The 16,745-nt window shown below is 39.5% G+C and overlaps 1 protein-coding gene across 3 annotated transcripts in view; it reads right to left on the bottom strand.

Moving 5' to 3' along the window:
- Positions 1-1,769: 1,769 nt before the first annotated feature.
- Positions 1,770-16,745, bottom strand: part of ATP10A (ATPase phospholipid transporting 10A (putative)) — a 116,435-nt gene continuing 101,459 nt past the window's right edge. The window contains exons 15-21 of one of the 3 annotated variants that reach the window (XM_062601566.1): positions 16,082-16,158; positions 11,593-11,718; positions 6,888-7,088; positions 4,616-4,696; positions 4,423-4,527; positions 3,949-4,136; positions 1,770-3,215 (exon numbers count right to left, since the gene is read on the bottom strand). In XM_062601566.1, coding sequence (XP_062457550.1) covers positions 2,510-3,215; positions 3,949-4,136; positions 4,423-4,527; positions 4,616-4,696; positions 6,888-7,088; positions 11,593-11,718; positions 16,082-16,158 — 1,484 coding nt within the window. In that variant the 3' untranslated portion in view covers positions 1,770-2,509. Of the gene's footprint in view, positions 3,216-3,948; positions 4,137-4,422; positions 4,528-4,615; positions 4,697-6,887; positions 7,089-11,592; positions 11,719-11,948; positions 11,971-16,081; positions 16,159-16,745 lie in introns of those variants that run through there. The other 2 variants (XM_062601567.1, XM_062601568.1) reach the window with 2 other exon arrangements.

The raw sequence follows: 16,745 nt of genomic DNA, 5'->3' as shown, positions 1-16,745 counted from the left end.
ATTTAACAGGCTTGAAAGATCCTCACCCACCTTGCGTGATGTAGTCATGGAGGAAAAACATACACACACACACCACCCATGGCAAGCTCCTGCTATGACCCCAAGATCTCTTAGACTGAAGAGTGAATTTAAGGTCCCATAAACTATCAGATCTACCTACTTGATATCTGATACTCTGTCCTTATGTGAGGTCCTGTTTTACAAGCAAGGGAATGTTTATAACCAGATGGCAATATTTTCACATTTCAAAGTGTCATTAGATTTCCTCACTGACACTAAAAGATACAGCAGTTCCAAACAGGGGAGTTATTTAGAACGGCAATCACTATGCATTTTGTATCAGCCGATTAGCCTTGCAAAAAAATGACCTGTAATGTAATCCCAACAGAGTTCTTCTCAAGACCTAGGAGGCTGGTAGAGCAAGTAGAGATGTCTAAAACCGGAATTGTCATACCCAGCTGCTGACCCTTGCAGTGGAGATTTCCCCACCTGTGCTGAGTCGCTCCAGCTCCCTTTCCGGTCAGTGAAGAGAAACAAGTGCCTTCAAGGTGTGATACCTCTGCCCTGTTTCAGAGGTCTACATCAGGAGGCATGTCCCAGTAGTTCCTGTTTTCAGGACTATTTGAGAGGCCTATAGCAAAAAGTTCATACATTATGCCTTCAGTGTGGATGCCTACAGTCAGTGAAATGAAAGGACACTCCTACTGCCTCATTTCCACAGTGAGAACAAAGTAGAAAAATGTCATAATGTTTTGAGCCAGTAACAAATGAGTCAATAGGTTTGCTTCCCTCTGCTAAGATCTACACACGTAGACCAAAATTCTTCTTTAACTAGAGGCTAAAAGGAGGACGTTCTGCCTCAGGTACAATTTTCTCTTCACAGAAAAGACTGAAAATCTTGTGAATCTCTTAGCTTATCTGTCCCTATTTAATTCTACCCCAGAACATAGTTTAGGTACATATTGATGAGCCATTTTTAATCAAGGTAACATACATACAGGCTGAAAGTTTTTATTTAGATCTGTTTTCATCTCTTCCTTTTATTGCATTTTACAATTTGACATTACCAATTCTGTTTTTGGGAAGAGGCTAGCATATAAATCCTTATAATAAAATCCCAAATGGACTAGAAAGTGGCATATGGTACAAACCATGGTTTAATAGTTGAGGCAATCTGCGTGGGAACCTGACGCTGTACTGTCAAGAAACAGCATGATGTAAGAAGGTTCTGGCCTTAAACAACTAATGGTAAACAAGGCAAAGACAGTCTGAAAACCTCTGACAAAGGAACTAAGAAGTGAAACAGCTAGTTTATACACAATTATGGTGACTACATATGAAAGAACTGAGCAGCCATCCAAAGCTAAAAATCCCTGGGATCCATCAAGTCGATACAGTGCAGCCGCACACCAATATACCAGGCGTAGTTTGTGAGGTGCATGCAGTACAACCATTTCAGGCACAACCTCAGAAAGCAGTGCAGTTACCTGCTTTCAGCCTGTTTCAGATCGAGCTGAGGTACCTCTGCACTGCATTGCCCTGCCCTAGCTGGTCATGCCCTTTCCTGATCAGGAAGGGCTTGATTTAACCTGGCTGAAACAACAGTAAAAGATGCATAACAAGGCTTTCCACTCTGCCTGCCCTCCACCCCCCCATTAGCAAGCAGGACTGAGTTCTTCGGCAAAAACAGCCTGCTTTCTGTAGCACTCCAGCACAGAAGATCAGACTTCCCCAAGTCCTGCTCTACAGTGGACACACTGCACCAGCTCTTTGCCACCAAATAATTCCACAAAAATGAGACTTTTTCTTCTAAAGTTGAACAGTCTGATACAAGGTTGTGACCTTCAAACACTACTTACTTCAAATGAAAGGTTGAGTTACTATTAATGCCAGACTGAGGAGTTACTTTGTAATATGGACCATCATTTATTTATTGTTTTATCATGACACATAAAATGCTATGGCTGAAATATCAAAATATGGTGTCACTTATTAAATACCAGTATTATTAATGCGATGGTAAGATATTGTTAACATTTACAGAGAAGTGTAAAATATTTCCGAAGTCTTGCTTAATGGTTTGTTCCTGTGACAGAACACCCTGGCAAATAAATGATGGTTGGAATACAGTGTCTATTTATTATCACGTTTTTTCCTCCTCGATTACTGAATGGTCTATATTGATATCAATAATTGTTGCTGAATCTAATCCTTATGGATATGGTAGATAGGTTGTTTGTTTTTACTGTATGTGTCAGAATAAAAGAGAAGCATCTGAAAAATAAACAGATGGCATTTCCTTACAAAATGAGATGAAAAAATAAAATAAATGGAACTTTCAAGTGTTTCTTTTTATATTTAAAGCTCTTATTTCAATATACTGTATTTACATATTCTTAAATAATCATTCTGTACCTTTGATTTTCTGTTTCATCTTTGGAAACAAATAGAGTAATCTCACTATAAATGTGTGCAAATAGAAAATATATAAATATCTTTGAGGCCCATGTCATAAAAAGGTGGTTTCAGAATTGTCACTTTTACAATTGTCAGTTGGGATCCCTTTCATTTTGTCCTGGAAATTGTTTGAGCTCTGTTCTTTCAAGCCTTTGAAGTCTACATGCAAAGAAGAACCAAGCACAGACATACTGTCTTGTGATTCATTTTGTAAACTACTAGACACCTGTAAAACTGCTCCAAAGCGACTGAATAGTGGAGTTGACGTGATCCACTTCAGCAAACTGAAGTCTGATTGATCTACTGCTGAGTTCCATGGGAATGCTGCTCCGACAGACAGTGACTCCACCTCTGAAGTGCTGTGGGTAACCTCATGAAATCCCACGGGCCTTCCTGGACTACTTGCTGCTGAGGAGAGTTTGTTTTCCCCGTACAACAGAGCACCCTGGGGAGAAGCAGCTACAGTCCGATCTGTTGTATGTTCTGCCCTTGCTGGCTCTGCGAAAGGTGATACATTTCTTTGATGAGATGCTGGCAAAGGGTTGTTTTGGTTATAAGCTGTGTAACAATCACTAGCATTTGAGCCAAAGTTTGGTGAGAAGCTCTCTGCAAAGGGCTGTGTCTGAAGAATCATTTCCCTTCTGACATTCAACTTAGTCTGAAGCTGGGTACGAATCTCTGGGGATAGTTTACTCAACTGGCGTCCAAGCTGAAGCTGAGTTGGGAATAGTGTGCCCTGAAGGGTTCTGTACAGAAATCTGCAAGAGAAGAATGTGCACATGAAAAGAACTGAAAGAGAGGAAGTATCCAAGATATTATTAAGGAAAAATATCATGAAAAAAAGTACCATATAGGAAAATAAGAGAGTTTTGTGTGCTTTTCTTACATTTGACACAAGAAAGACTGCAGATAGAAAAGCTCTGAATGCTCTGGTAATATTTTAATAAATAGCAAGTAGTGTAATATATTTGCATCTTTAGCCATTGATCCACCTGTGATTACACATGGTCTTTCATCTTTCCTGATGCAGACTCAGAGTTAGTGGGGATTAGTCTATAGGACAACGCTCCTACATCTGTAAGTAGGTATGTAAGTCCACAACAAACTATCAGAACATCTGTATGGTGCACTGTTATGGGAGGATGGAATGCATCTGAAAGCATCATAGAAAACTTCATAGGGTAGTACAATGAAACATGTTAGCTGACCACCTTCTCCAAAATCTCTGCATAGCCAGGAAATTTGCTGAACAATCTACCATTATCCCACTCCTGTGGTCTATGGCCAGGATATGTGATCTATTCCTGTGGTCAGAAGCACAGACAGAAAAGGTTAGACAAGCTGGCTTTATAATCAATGACTGAAAAAACTTGCTTGGCTAGTCAGGGAAAAAGAAAGAGAGAGAGAAGAGCAAGAAACCTTTCCTGCTCTCCCAATCACATGCATGAACTACTTTCATATATAACAAAGATACAAAAGAAGATACAATACCTGGGCAGCAGCGCAATGACTGGTGATATAATGCAAGTAAAATAGAACATAGGGTCTCCCATCAGCCTTTGCATAGTCCAGTAGGGGTTGGAAGGAGGATGGCATATTGGGCAGGAAGCATTGTAAACCAGAACCACAAAGAAAAATAGAAGGATACTGAAGATGCAAGATGACCAGTGGAGAAAAGTCTGGAACAAACAAGAACCAAAGATTAATGATTCTTTATTTTCTGAGAAATTCGCTGTGATTATGAATTAATAGTTCTTAACTTCTGGAGACAAATCTATGCACATGAAAGTGTTTGAAGCCTCATTATTTCCAGAAATTCATATTATATGTAAAGAATTAAAAAACTGTTTGCAGGTCACAGTTTAAAATCCTTTTCATGTTTGTTTAAAATGCTTGATAAGAATGGCATTCAGAGAAGAGTTATGATATGTCAGCAAGTTTCTGTATAGTCCGTGGATGTCTTACCCAAGTTTTGGTTTCAATAGCCAAATGTAATATGATGGTGAAAAGAGCTACTGTGGTGATGGGAGTTCCCCAGGAGAAAATATCCACCTCTGAATCATAGTAAGTCTGTAAAGAAGAAGTCAGAATTTAGTTAGTGCAAGTGATGTTACCAGTTCTCCTCAAAATGCTTGAAATTGTCTTAAACCAAACTTACGAAGTAAGGGATGAAGAAGCAAACCAGGCTTTGATACATAGCATCAATCATGTTCATCCAGAACATATGTGGTTGGTACTCCTATAGAACAAAAAAAAATAAAATAAAGAAAAAAATTTAGAGCCCAATGAAGATGCTATTTGTTGGTATAAGTATTTTGGGGGATATTCCAATGGACATTTTTCAGGGCTTGTGCAAACAACTTTACTGCTTTGCCAATCAGTTAGGTACCCTCTGGGTTGAGGTATGAATTAAGTCCCTCTCTTTGGAGCAGAGAATCTTCTGCTGATTTCCACCCCTGCACTCCCAACAGAGGGTACTCAGACCAGCAAAAATTTACAAAGGTTCAACTTTATGCACTGCAGCTAAACCACTGACTCAGGAGGAGCTATCTGAGGTGTAAGCACATGAGTAAGTGCCTTCTACACCATATACAAACAAACACAGAGTATCTACTCACAAGAGAGGAAACAAAATGCTTGTTTCCAAATACTTGGAAAAGAAGATCCACAATGATCTTTAGTGATAATTTACACCAGAGTATGCTAATTTATACATATATATGCATATATATATAGTGTGTGTGTATATATATGTGTGTGTGTATATATAAATATATATATATATATATATGTAAGAAACAATACTAAACTAGCATTTTGGTTTAAAGGAATATACAATTGCAGGGAGATGCTCATACAAAAGACCTGGGTATAAGGGAAAATAATCTGTAAATGGTTAATTTTCAAAATACTTATTTTGTTAATTTTGGGATATAGGCTAGATCTCCAGCCACTGGGTTCATCACAACTCTTTCACTCCATGATGAATGTCATTTCAGCCTGAAAATGAGATATAAAGGAATCTAAGAAAAAATTATGGTGCTCTTTGATCTAGTGAAATAACACATGGTTAAGCACAGGAACAGGTTGCCCAGAGAGGCAGTGGAATCTTCATTCTTGGAGATATTGAAAACCGGACTAGACAAGACCCTGAGCAAACTTGTTTAGCTTTGGAGCTAGACTGTTTTGAGCAGGTAGTTGGACCAGATGGCCTCCAGGGGTCCCTTCCAAACTAAATTATTCTATAATTCTATATGCATTGAATCTAAAGCAGAATTATAGGGAATTTAAAATGCCTTTTTAGGTAAGTACTCAGAGAAAATCTCACTAGATTTCAAACAAACTTAAATAAGCCCTAGGCTTGCCTCTGAGAAGTAATTCTGCTGTGAACCTGGGAGACTTTCCTTCAGCTTGCCAGCTGGAGAAAGGCAGATAAAACTTTCCAACAAGCTTAAGCTGTGACAAGATTTCTGTCACCTTAAGAGTGGGGAAGAAAGAAAGGCATGACTGTTATGGATCTTTAAAGTGTAACACACTGGAACAGATAAACAGATACAAAAAATGAAAAACAACAGCTGGGTGAAAAAGAAAGAATTTGGACTAAAGCGCTAAGAATAAGCCATACTAAAATTCTCTGCTTGTCTTTCCACAATGGTGTCTAGCAATACCATTAGATGTGTAGCATACCAAAGGCAGGTGTACATTTGCAGGCAAAAGACAGTCAGAGTCTCCTCTCAGAAGGCACAATGTCAGACACTTTTAAGAAAGGCATTTACTTGGAAGTAATTATTGGATATGGACCATTTTGCCAAGCAGAAAATCTTCCCACTGTAAATTGTAGTTGCAATCATCAGAAATGGTTTGGCTTGAATCTCTTCTGCAATGACTCTCTTCAGTCTTTGTACAAGCTAAGCAGATGGGGACAAGGTATTTTCAACAAAAGCTTTCTGAATCTGCTGATGTGATCTGCTGATGACTAGTTGCCTCGGAGCCTAAGTATGTCAACCTCAGTGCTTACTCCTAAAGTCATCTTTCTCTTCTGCCTGTCTGCAAACAGCTAGGACCTGAATTTTCAAGTCAGTAAATACCGTGAGGTTATTTTGTGAATATCTGCACTAGTCTACAAGGTATAATCTGCTTTACTTCTCCGGCTGGTTGTGAGCCTAGACCATGAAACAGATTTTCAGCTTTGAATTAAATCATCCAGCTCCTTTCCTTTATATATTTTAAAATATAGCTGTTTTTTTTTGGGGGGGGGGTTAAATATCCTTTTGACATCTAGATACTTAAACTCAGATAAGAAGTATCACGAAATAACAACAGTCACTTCTCAGTCATTTTTTTATTAGTCATCCATCCTTTGGAAGCAAGGTTGGTTTTCAGTTGAAACCGATGTTATTTAGGGAAAAAATTACAAGAAGCATTTTTACCTCCATATTCTGGCCACTTTTGTAGAGCTGAGGTACAGCAATTAACATGTCAGCTGGAACGTCCTTATCCAACACACCAGTAATCAGTTGTGGAAGAGAAGAGAATAATAAATTAAAGAAGATGAGATACCACTGATCAACCATCGATGAGCCAGAGAACCCGCAGTAGAACTGGTACCAGAAGAGAAGGGCCACAAACATCTGAAACAAAACCAGCAATGCTGTAAGCATGATTTGTCTTGAATTTAAGACAAAGAGGGATCATTACCCCATTGTGTTCTGAAATCATTCTGATTCCAGCTTCTGCAAGGACTCACGTGAACTTCAAACACATGAGCAATCCTTTTGAAGATGCCCAGTCTTTAGCACACTGTTCTGGATGAAAATTCCACTTAGCTAAGCTGCAGTTTGGCACATCTCTACATCTTTGCACCACTGGAACCTCAGATATCATGAGTAAGAGCTGGTTTCACAAGAAATTAACTTTCAATTCAAGTGGAACACTCAGATACAATTTAGCTCGCAACAAAAAGCTTTCCAAACCATTGCTGACAGCTAGGTATACGAGTACTGATCTCATAGCACTTATATTATTGTCATAAGAATAACCATTTCTATAATCTTCTGATGGCTTGAGATGTTTCAAGAGGTTCAGCTGATCTACAAGTAGTAAATGCAGAGCTTTTTCAAGACTGACTAATTATCTACCTGCAGCAAGGGAGGTGAAACTATAAGGTCTAACAAAGTTATGCTTAACTATTCTGATTTCTGTGTTTCGAATTTCAGCAAATCAACAGTGCTCTAAAGATTCCTCAGTCTTTCTGTTCTCTTCACGTGAATGAAGAAATCAATTACATACATAGGTGCAGAGGGATAGTTCATGTAATTTGGCTCGAATTACCCAAATAGGGATGAAATATGCAACTCATTTCTTCTACTATGACTAAAGCATCAAAACCCCAAAGTTTTGGGGGTTCAAGAGAGGTGCTGATTTCACTTATGATGGGGCATTTGAGCCATAGAAAAAGATGGACACCTTCCTAGGGAAGGAAGTAAATGACCGAGACTTGGTCCTCCTAAAATTGTAATTTATACTATCCTTTGTAAATCACTTTACACTAAATGCACTAAATGGAAATCTACTAGAAAAACCTGGGCAATAATCCCTCAGGGTTTTTCCCCATTTAACCATGAAGAGAAATTACATGGCCTCTCCCTTCATTTCCTCTTTGCTTTATATTCTATTCCCAAAAGCTCTTAATCAGCTGCAATATATTAACCCTTCATCATCTTCAGACAGACAAAGCAAAATATAAATATATTTTATCTGTACCCTAAAATGCCTGTGAAATTCACACGAGAAAAAAAAGCTATGGTCTGCTCAGTCAAAGAAAACTGCTAAGGGGCAAGGAAACACATCTTGTGAAGGAAAATTGCCACAGAATAAGAGGGTCAATCCTGTTGTATATACAACCAGACTGTATACATATATACATATATATATGTGTTGAGTCAATGTTTGTGTACTATGTTGAAGTAGTTTCTATATCAGTAGCAATGTATGTCCCACTGTTTTTGAATAAACTAACCTGTTAAATGGTAGCACTTTTTTTAAGGATTACCTCTGAAAGTGCTCCTGTGAATAAATGTATTTCAAGAAAAATGCCTTCCTTATCCTAGGCAGGATTCTTTGGCCAAAACAAGATTGACTTAACAGAGCTTACCATTTACACAGCAGTTGGATGGAAGATGGCAATTACATTTTGCAATTGAATAGATTTTGAAATTTATTTCCACACCCAAAATACAACAAAACTTCCTGAGTATTTTTTCAAAACAGAACTGGAGTACTATAGGGATTTAGACATTTTTTCTCATCAGAACTAACAAAAAGCCAGCTAATCTTGGGCCTCAGAAAATTTTCTGTTTAGAACTTTGCTAAAATTAACATGTCTTGGTGAAATAGTTTGGCTTTGACAAAAATGTGTATATTGATGAAAGTACAGTTAGTTGAAAACTTTCCATCCAGTTTAGCTCAGTTGGTTAGAACGTGGTGCTGCTAATGCCAAGGTCATGGGCCCAATCCCCATATGGGGCTATGCTGAGGGTTGGACTAGATGACCTCCAGAGGTCCCTTCCAACCTTACCATTCTATGATTCTATGGCTGAGTCAACCTCTAGAACGTGCCTCAGCAGTGCTGTCAGAGAAGGCTGTGCAAATAAATGACATTTCAGTAACCAAGCTTAAATCAGATTGTTCTCTCTGAAATTTTATTTTGAGTTAAACAAAGTGTTCAATTTGACTCCAAATATGTTTCCTCTTGTTTCCATGCATTACCCCTCTGAAAAACAATTGGAACAAATCAAATTTAATGAAACATGCTTGTTTTGACATAAACACTGAATGAGATTTTTTTTAAAAAAGGTTTTCTTTCTTTTCCAGATGAGACTATTTCCTGAATTTCGCTCCGAAGAATTTCTCAGTGAATAAAGTATTAGTCAAAAAAAATCCAGCGCTCCCTTGCAGAGGTACTGTATAAAGGGAAAGCACCAGTACATGCTTGTGTAGGTAAAAGATTGTTTATATCAGCCCCCTTTGTATCAATCACAGATATTTCCAGTTATGCTTTTTTAAAGTTTTATTTGTATTTTTATTATTTCCACCAAGCCAAACATCTTCTTGAGTAAGTCAAATGAGTTTCCAAATGGCTTTTGCAGTATTTTGGAGTTTAAACTTTGAGTTACATAGATTGTAGTGGAGAATGGAAAATGTCATCATATGAACAACTGGGAAAAAAAAAAAAAGCTTGATGAAGTAGAAAACTTGCAGAACATATGAAGTGTAGCTATCTCAAAACTATGGACAATCATCCAGAACAACCTCCTTGCAAAAAGATCAGGTGCTCACAGCTTACATTTTTGAATATTCTTTCTGGAAGACAACCACTGTGTCAGACATATTCATGGCTATACACTGCATACTCCACTACACTTTTAGAGTCAGTAGCAAGAAGTGTTGCTCATAAAGCTCTGAAGTCTGTAAAAGCAGAGCCAAGACAAAGAGAGATTCTTCAGTTATATTCTAGCCTTAAGGCAGCAATTTCTGAAAATGTCTTACTAAAAATGGCTTAAGAAATAATGCTTGTAATCAAGGGGAGTTATACCACAGGAAATGGAAGATTTTACAACAATGTAAATGTATAAACAACATCTCTGGCTGTCAATTGCTGGAATGCCTTATGTGTAGTATTTTAATTTTTTTTATTTTAAAGTAAGATGGCTCTGAATATATTTCTTGGAAGTTGATGAGATTTGATATTGTTAAGCCAAAGGGTATCTTAGAAACATACAGAATTGGGTGTAGGAGTACAGATGTTTAGAATGATTCAGGATCAAGCCTTAAAACTCAGGCCTTCTAACACCAGCATGTACTTCACTGCTGCTCTCCACTCACAGCAGTATTTAAATCTGCTTGCTATTCTAGACTCAGGGACAAATTCAGACTTTGCAAGCCCCTACATACTTTTGTGCCTGGAAGGGTGCTTGCATACAGTTTCTGATCATACCACAGAAGGTACTTTATCATGCTTGTGTCAACACAAAGCTGGTCTATTTATTTTTTAGCTCCTGTAAGTACTCCTTGCAGTTCATAATTTTTTGAACAAATCATAGTCTTTTTCTGAAAAAATAACTATCTTCAGATTCAGATCAGGTAGAGATTACTCAAGACAAAAGGCATTTACATGAAAAAGTTAATATGGACCGAAAAAAATGAGGATTAGATGGAATCTGGAAAGTAACTTTTACAAAAGTGAGAACTACTTGTTTTCTTGCAAGACCGACACAGAGAATGAAATCCACTCTCCCATTTGATGGTTCACACATTACCCTCTGGAGCAGATAGAGGTCTGAGAGTTCTGGCTCTGCTCTTTTTCCTGCTTCTCCATATCCCTTGCTCCCAAGGTGATTTGTAAGTGTTGAAAGTGTGCAGGTCTCTGTACTTGCCAGTGACTCCTACACAGTTGATGGAATTCTTGGTTGTTGTGTTAGGCAGTTTTCAATCATCTCTGTACTATATGAGTAATGCAAAGGGACTTTGCTGGGCCAATAAGTTGAACTTCTACTGGCCCAGTGCCCAGTACTGCAGTAATTCCTGTTTCATATACCAAAGAGGAAATGCAGACTCTTAGTCTGCTCTCTACCACAGTGTGCTTCCGTTACACTTGGTTAGTTAGAAGTAAGATAAATCTACAAAACTTTTCCAAATCTCTGCATCTGAGACACACAGAGGATTCAAAGTATCTCAAGTCACCGGGGAAAATGCACAGTGATTCATAACCGATTACAAGACAGGGTCAGGAAGAGAAAACACACCCAACTGCTATTTTGGACCAATGCTGGATAGCCTTGGCATTAAAGACTCCTGTGTCTAGCCAGCTAAATTTCTGCAACACTGCTCTATAAAGAAACTTTTCTTAAGCAGTGCTTGTTATTTCTGTTACCTAATTTGCACATTCAGCAGCACACTGTAGCTGTTATGGAGTGGGGTCTGTATTTCTGCAAATGGCAGCCAGCTGTCTTTCAACTCTGCAAATTTCTTCGCAGCTTATTTATAAACCTTTTGAAAGCTGACCTAATGCTCACTTAGCACAAAATAAACCCTAGAAACATGTGGCGCCACAAAGCTGCCAAGTCAAACACTTACTGCATTTTTGTAGAAGAAATACAGCACCATGTTGGCAAGTCGGGAATAACACCAGTGTCCATGAACAAGCAAGAGTTTCTCCAAATGCCGGAACCTTGGGATCGCGAAGTCACTTGCCATCACCGCCTTCAATGAAAGAAGAGTTGGAATCAATACTGCAAAGTGCTCCTTTCAATATTGGCAATAAATCTAGTCTTCCTCTCAGCTCCATATAAATGTCAAGTCAATGGGAATTGTGATGAAGAAGAGTCAAATCTATCATTGTGCACCTGAAATGCACCTTCTGCTCTGCAATACCCATAAGCTGCTCTACAGAACATGTGAGAAGAACATGTGAGAAGACCCAATCCTTGCCCAGAAGAGATCTCAGTCTGCATCCTGGATGATGACAAAGTGCAGAAAAGTGAGAGGTGGGAGAATGGCAGGGTTACATACAGCTGCATAAACATGAATGCTCAAGGTATATGTAAACATCTGGGTGGCTGGCTAAAATCCTTCTCTGTAAAACTACAAGGTTACTCTCAGGGAAACTGAATTTCTAAAGGAAAATGGAGTGAGAACAACAAGATTAAGTGGTTGCATCTTAACTGCTGGACTTTAAAAGGTAAAACAATACAAGTATTAGTTTTCATTAATATTCAAAATCCTAGTTTACAAAGTTTATTTGATCTTCCTATCAGTCTCTTATTTTGAGGGATTTTTAAAATTATATGCTGTCTAAAAATGTCCATGAAAAATCATGCCAGAGGAGACTCCTCTGGGACTGTGCAGCCTGCCAAATAACTTTGACAAAATGAATCACAATTTCTCTCTACTTCTGACTAACTAAAATTCAAGGCACTGTACAACTAGACGAAAACTGCTTGTAAATGATGACACATCACAGTTGTTTCATGAGCCTCCATATGACTAGGATTATATTAAGATTTCATGTTATATTGTTTTATATTTCATTTCTGATTTCAGTATTATCTTTCTTCTCATAGCTCAGCAAAACATCACAAAAGGTGAATTATCTCCAAAGGACCAATGTCTTCCTCCTACTCTACAGTGTATTTTGGCTGTATTTTTGAACAAGTGACATCGTTCCTTTTCATTCTTTCTAAATCATTTTCTTAGTAAATCACAAAAATGTTTCAATTTTTCCAAAATAAGTGTTTTCAGAAACTACTAAAGTAAACTGTAAAACAGTATGCAAGAGAAGTTGAACTAATCCAATATAATTTAAGCAAAAGATGTATATAAACACAATGGAACACTTTATTATGTTGACCCATCTTGGGATTTCTCAAGTACTGGGATACAATTGTTAGAATCTTACTGTATAGAACAGTCTGTTTTGCCTTGCAGACATACAGTTATCTTGCAGTTTGATGAGAGATCTGCTACATCTGGTTCCTCCTCCTCTACCGAATCTCATTCTATTTCAGTGTTAAGACAAAACTGTTAGCATCCTTTCATTTTTGTGTTTCTATCACATTACTTCACAACACACTGTGAAAAGTATCTGTTTTTTTAATTCCATTTTGACTAGAGTGAGAAAAATGGAAAGATAACTCTAACTGGATCAAGTTATTATCCAATTACATCTGCAAGTTTATTTCATCTCAAAATGTGCTCTTGATTTTCACATTTTAATTTTCCTCCAGCTTTTTCACAGGAAAAAGTGATTCATCCTCCCCATGCTTTTCCCTCCATAGAACGTGGAAGGAAAATAAGACAGACAGTATTGCTGTCTTAGTCACCTAAATGCTCAATGCCTTTTGAGTACCTGCACATGTAAGATTATGACAGTTGTTCATAGTAAAAATGCCTGCATGATTCCTTAGGACCTTGGAGTAAAGGAAAGCTCATCTTCCCCAGTATCTAGCCTCCAACAATGGTCTAGAGAGGATGCCTTGGGAAGAGTACATGGATATGGAAAACACCTACTGAGTTTCACCAGAGTGCTGTCCTAGTTTCTGGCAATCTGCATCTCAAAAGATTCACATAGGTGGCATCGAAGTTCATGGCTTGGTTAGGTTTTTATTCCATGTATTTATATTTTTAACCCAGTTAAATTATAGCATTCACAAAGCTCCATGGAGTAAAGTTCTACAGCCAACTTGTGCACATAGTAAGGAAGGTCTCTCTTTGCTTTTGAACTAAAAATCCACCCAGAATTGCAAAAAATGCAGTGTGGGTCAGAGAATCACCCCCTGGTAACTAAGTCAAGAAGCATGCTCATCTACTTATCTCCAGACCTATGGAGGAAAAGAAGGTGATCAGGAGTAGCCAGCATGGATTCACCAAGGGTTAGGTGGGCACCAAGGGCAATCATGCTTAACTAATCTGATAGCCTTCTCTGATGGAATGACTGGCTGGGTAGATGAGGGCAGAGCAGTGGACGTTGTGTACTTTGACTTCCTCAAGGCTTTTGACACTGTCTCCCATAACATCCTCCTAGAGAAGCTCAGGAAGTGGGGGCTAGACGAGTGGAGAGTGAGGTGGATTGAGAACTGGCTGAAAGGCAGAGCTCAGAGGGTAGTCATCAGTGGCGTAGAGTCTAGTTGGAGGCCTGTGGCTAGTGGTGTCCCCCAGGGCTCAGTACTGGGTCCCATCCTGTTCAATCTCTTCATCAACGACCTGGATGAGGGGACAGAGTGCCTCCTCAGCAAGTTTGCTGATGATACCAAGCTGGGAGGAGTGGCTGATGCGTCATAGGGCTGTGCTGCCATTCAGAGACCTGGACAGGCTGGAGAGTTGAGTGGAGAGGAACCTTCAGACGTTCAACAAGGGCAAGTACAGAGTCCTGCACCTAGGGGAAAAAAACCCTAGGTACCAGTACAAGGTGGCAGCTGATCTGCTGGAGAGAAGCTCTGCAGAGAAGGACCTGGGAGTGATGGTGGACAAGTTGACCACGAGCCAGCAATGTGCCCTTGTGGCCAAGAAATCCAATGGTCTCCTGGGGTGCATTAGGAAGACTGTTGCCAGCAGGTGGAGGGAGGTGATCCTGCCCCTCTACTCAGCCCTTGGGAGGCCTCATCTCGAGTCCTGTGTTCAGTTCTCAGCTTCCCAGTACAAGAGAGACATGGAGCTACTGGAGAGAGTCCAGTGTAGGGCTACGAAGATGATCAGAGGGCTGGAACATCTGCCCTGTGAGGAACGGCTGCGAGAGCTGGAGCTCTTCAGCTGGGGGAAGAGAAGACTGAGGGGGGATCTTACCAATGTGTATATGTACCTGAAGGGAGGGTGGCAGGGGAACGGGGCCAAACTCTTTTCACTTGTCCTGTATGACAGGACCAGAGGCAATGGTCAGAAATTGAAGCACAGGAAGTTCCGCCTGACCATGAGGGGGAATTTCTTCACTGTGGGAGTGACGGAGCACTGACACAGGTTGCCCAGAGAGGTTGTGGAGTCTCCTTCTCTGGAGATATTCAAGGCCCACCTGGATGCAATCCTGTCTAACATGCTCTAAGTGACCCTGCAGAGCAGGGAGGTTGGACTAGATGATCTCCAGAGGTCCCTTCTAACCTTACTGATTCTCTGATTCTATAATTCTACTCAGGTCCTCAGGATGGAAACACTTCTCATCTTCTCCAAAAAGCTTTTTGTCATACTCATACTCAACTACTCTATTTTCTCATGCAAACTATCTGCACCCACCCCAGTTACAAGGTTAAGTTGTGGAAATTAGTTATCACCCTCATTCTTTGCAGCTTATTGCCTCTTACACTGCTGGCACGGCAACTAAACTGAACTAGCAGTGGAAGAGACAGAGATGGCATTCAGATCACTGGATAGTTTTGGCATAAACTCTATATACACACATCCTCCCTTTTTAGGATGGGAGAAGTTCCTCTTACACAGTGGTAAATGCAGTAATCACAGGCTGGATATGTCCAGAAGACTGTGGGGCAAGTCCCTCTATCTTGCTGTTCCCTGTGGAAGGAAATCCTGAGAAAAACAAAACTTGGAAGAGTGCTGTAGGGAGCACTAGTTCTGCAAAGGCCTGCAATTTTCTCTTTCTTCACTGTTCTGCTGTCAGAATAAGCTGTTTAAGTGAGATGTGTGGGTGTCTGGGCTAAGGGACATCACCACACCGTGGAGAATAGCTGCTGCAGTTGGATGGGCTGGTGTAGCTATTCCACAGGAGAATAACTGAGCAGTGCAGGAGACAGGAATAATAAAATCAGAATAAGGTACATCTTCATTTCTTGTATAATACCTTTTTTCCTCTTCAGAACCAGTATTTAATAAATGATTTCTTAAAACATACTGCTTAGAGAGATCTCACAAGTTGAATTTTCTGAGGAGGAAGTACCCTGATTATGCTCACCACTGACCTAAAATGCAGGCTCAAACTCAAGCTGAAGGTATCCTTATGAAGCACAACTGGCCCTCCTCAGCACAGCTTCTGCTGGCTATCCAAAGATACCCAAGCTAACTTATGGGAAGTGCCTATCCCATTCTTTGCAAGAAAATGTGTTTCAGTAACAAACAAAATTACCTGCATGCCCTCTTGACCGGAGATCCCCACGCCAACATCTGCCACTTGGATCATACTGACATCATTAGCACCATCACCTAGAGATGACAAGATACAGTTTTGTTTGCCATTAGTATATCAGAAACAGTTAGTGGCAGCAAAGGAAAACTAGTGTTGGGTGCATACAGGAAGAGAGAGGTGGGGTTGGAAAGGATCTATGTTTGGAATATAACATTCAAACCTTGGCAAAGCTGCCAAGACATTCTGATCTTTGTAGTTTTTTTTTTTTTTTTTTTTTTATCATGGCAAGCAAAACTAAGCCAAACACTTCTATTTTAAATAAGTTCTAAAATATAAGTGTCAGGTAATTGTCTACTTGCGACCAGGTATGATTAAGTGAAACGTGCAAGAAGACCTAAAGCTAGTGGGGATGCCTACACAGCAAAAAAATAAAATAAAACAAAAAGCAGATGAATTCTTGACTTTGGCTGGCCAGTCTGAGCTCCCTGGTATATCACTACAGGTAGATTTAACAGCAGTGCTTTCATAGTCACCACCCCTTGCTCTACTTCCCATCATGATATCACAAGTGATAGGTACCTTAGAAAAGATACCAGAATGGGACATGTACCTACTGCTTAATCTCTGAGCTTTACATCCAGTGTACTAGTGGAAACTGAAACTG

Source organism: Rhea pennata, chromosome 1, assembly GCF_028389875.1.
Source record: "Rhea pennata isolate bPtePen1 chromosome 1, bPtePen1.pri, whole genome shotgun sequence".
Classification (NCBI taxonomy): Eukaryota; Metazoa; Chordata; class Aves; order Rheiformes; family Rheidae; genus Rhea; species Rhea pennata.
The sequence above is the reverse complement of the archived record's forward strand: the minus strand, read 5'-3'. Positions and strand labels throughout refer to the sequence as shown.